Source organism: Hipposideros armiger, unplaced genomic scaffold (genome assembly GCF_001890085.2).
Source record: "Hipposideros armiger isolate ML-2016 unplaced genomic scaffold, ASM189008v1 scaffold_531, whole genome shotgun sequence".
In the NCBI taxonomy this organism is placed as follows: Eukaryota; Metazoa; Chordata; class Mammalia; order Chiroptera; family Hipposideridae; genus Hipposideros; species Hipposideros armiger.
This window is the reverse complement of record NW_017731881.1, coordinates 16,316-18,561: the sequence shown is the minus strand read 5'-3', so window position 1 is coordinate 18,561 and position 2,246 is coordinate 16,316. Positions and strand designations below refer to the sequence as shown.

At 48.3% G+C, this 2,246-nt stretch overlaps 1 protein-coding gene across 2 annotated transcripts in view; it reads right to left on the bottom strand.

Moving 5' to 3' along the window:
* Window positions 1–2,246, bottom strand: part of SORD (sorbitol dehydrogenase) — a 45,668-nt gene that overhangs the window by 27,502 nt on the left and 15,920 nt on the right. Inside the window, exon 1 of one of the 2 annotated variants that reach the window (XM_019668678.1) lies at window positions 1,795–1,882. The exons of the other annotated variant lie outside the window; for it this stretch is intronic. Within the exon in view, the coding sequence (XP_019524223.1) occupies window positions 1,795–1,848 (54 nt within the window). The 5' untranslated portion in view covers window positions 1,849–1,882. Of the gene's footprint in view, window positions 1–1,794; window positions 1,883–2,246 lie in introns of those variants that run through there. 2 annotated transcript variants of the gene reach the window in all.

Sequence of the window (2,246 nt, the reverse complement as noted above, 5' to 3'; positions counted from 1 at the left end):
AGGAAAAGCTGTGGGAACATGGAATCATCTCAGGTGCCTCTAGCATCCTAAATGGTATCTAGCCTTTCCTAAATATATTTTCTCCAATTAGCCTAAACATATATTTCCTAAATATATCCTAATGGCCCCCTTTCCTCTACTTCCATCTGGCACATCTTGAATTCATGCCCGCAGTACATCTTGCATGGGTTGTACCCCGGCTTCCACATAAGAATTTGTGGAAGATGCCTTTCCCCTCCTCCAGACATCCTGAATGGTGCAGTGAAGAACTCAGACCCTGGAATTGCCTGCCCATGTGCAAACCCAGGCTCCCCTCCACCAGTTGTGTGACTTCTGGGTGATTACATAACCTTTATTTGCCCTCAATTTCCTCTCTGCATAATGAAGATAATCATAAAAGAGAAACCCCGACTCAGAGTAAATAAGTTAGCTTTTATTACAAAATAAAATCAAAGTTCTTTTTCTACAATTAACTCACAGTATGGTAGAACAAGCTCTGGACAGCCTTGTCCATTTCCTTTTGAAAGGGTAAAGTTTTTAAAATTGTTTCGGAGAAAAGTTGTATTACCCTTGTTTCCATGCCAATGTTAGGTAGAAGTTAGAAAATGGAGGAGGGGTGGGAGGGGGTCCATAGGGCCTACAGAAAAAAGCTCATAACTAGCTTTGATGAACTGCCTCTGCCTCCAGCCACTATCAGTTTTTACAACAGATGACAAGAGGTGGTCTGGAGTAAGATAAGGATCTGAGTCAACAGACCTCCACCCATCTTAGGAAATCATGCCCTCCTATGGAAGAGCATGCACCACCACCTTTTCCTGCCAAATCAATATGTAGCTCCCTCACCCCACCCAGCAAACTGTAAGTCCTGTAAGTCCTGAGACAAGAGCTCTCTCTACTCTCTTTGACCCTCAAGCTCTCTGGCACTCGCCATCTCTCTCTCTCTTTCTCTCTTTCTCTCTCTCTCTCTCTCTCTCTCTCTCTCTCTCTCTCTCTCTCCCTCCCTCCCCCTTTCTCTCCTTCGCCCCCACCTTGGCTAGGCCTGTTCTCTTCCCTGAGAATGTATCACTAATAAACCCTGCTTGCATATTAATCAGCTTGCTGACCTTTGATTCTTCACTGCATCGGCAAGAACCGAGAGAGACTCCCATAACACCAATATTAAGAGAACTTGCCTGCTCCTTAAAAGGCTGGAATATGTAAGAGAAGTAAGATCAGAGGCCGGCCAGGTGGCTCAGTTGGTTAGAACGCAAGCTCTAAGCAACAGGGTTGCTGGTTCAATTCCCACATGGGCCAGTGAGCTGCGCCCAAGCTGAGCTACCAATAGGTGGCAGGATGACTCAGCTGGTGAGAGCACGTGCTCTTAACAAGGTTGCTAGTTGGACTCCCGCAAGGGATGGTGGGCTACGCCTATCCGCAACTAAGATTGAACAGGGCACCTTGAGCTGAGCTGCTCTGAGCTGCCGAAGGGCAGCCATCAGTGGTTAGAGTGTGCACTCTTAGCAACAAGGTTTCCAGTTTGACTCCCACATGGGATGGTGGGCTAGCCCACCTGCAACTAAGATTGAACATGGCACCCTGAGCTGAGTGGCCATGTGGCCAATGGGCAGCCGGATGGCAACTGGACTTGGAGCTGAGCTAGCTGCGCCCTCCACAACTAAGACTGAAAGACAACAATTTGGCTGTTTCCCTTCCCCAATTCCCCAATAAAATCTTAAAAAAAAAAAAGAGAGAAGTAGGATCAGGAATATTTTAGGCTTGATTCTATCAGTTGTGGATAAGAAGGGAAAGCCACACCTTTGGCTTAGAGTGAGGAGCAGCAGGCAGGGCTTGGAGAAGGTGGCTGTCCATGCCCCAGGTCCTCAAACCCTACCTTCACCTGCTCCCGTCTGCCTGGCCTCCTGTCAACCAGTGGCTGGCTGCCCTGCACACTTAAGGAGAGCAGGGCAGGAGACTTAATTTATGCTTCCCTCCCTCCTTAATTTCCCCCCTCCCTTGAGTGCTCCAAGGGTGTTTTGAAGGTGGGAGGAAAATCCAAAGGTTTCCCAGTTAGCCATTTTGTCATAAGACACTTTGTTCTTGGCACGGATCTTGGCAAATGGGATCAAAGTAAAAGAGTCAGACACTCTCCCAAAGTCCACTTAGCTGGTCTCCAGCAGCCCAGGCTCACAGGGCTCCAATCCTGCCTCCCTGCAAGCCTCCTGAGTTCTCAAACCCACCCTGTGTTTACTTGCTCATCTCCTGGGGCC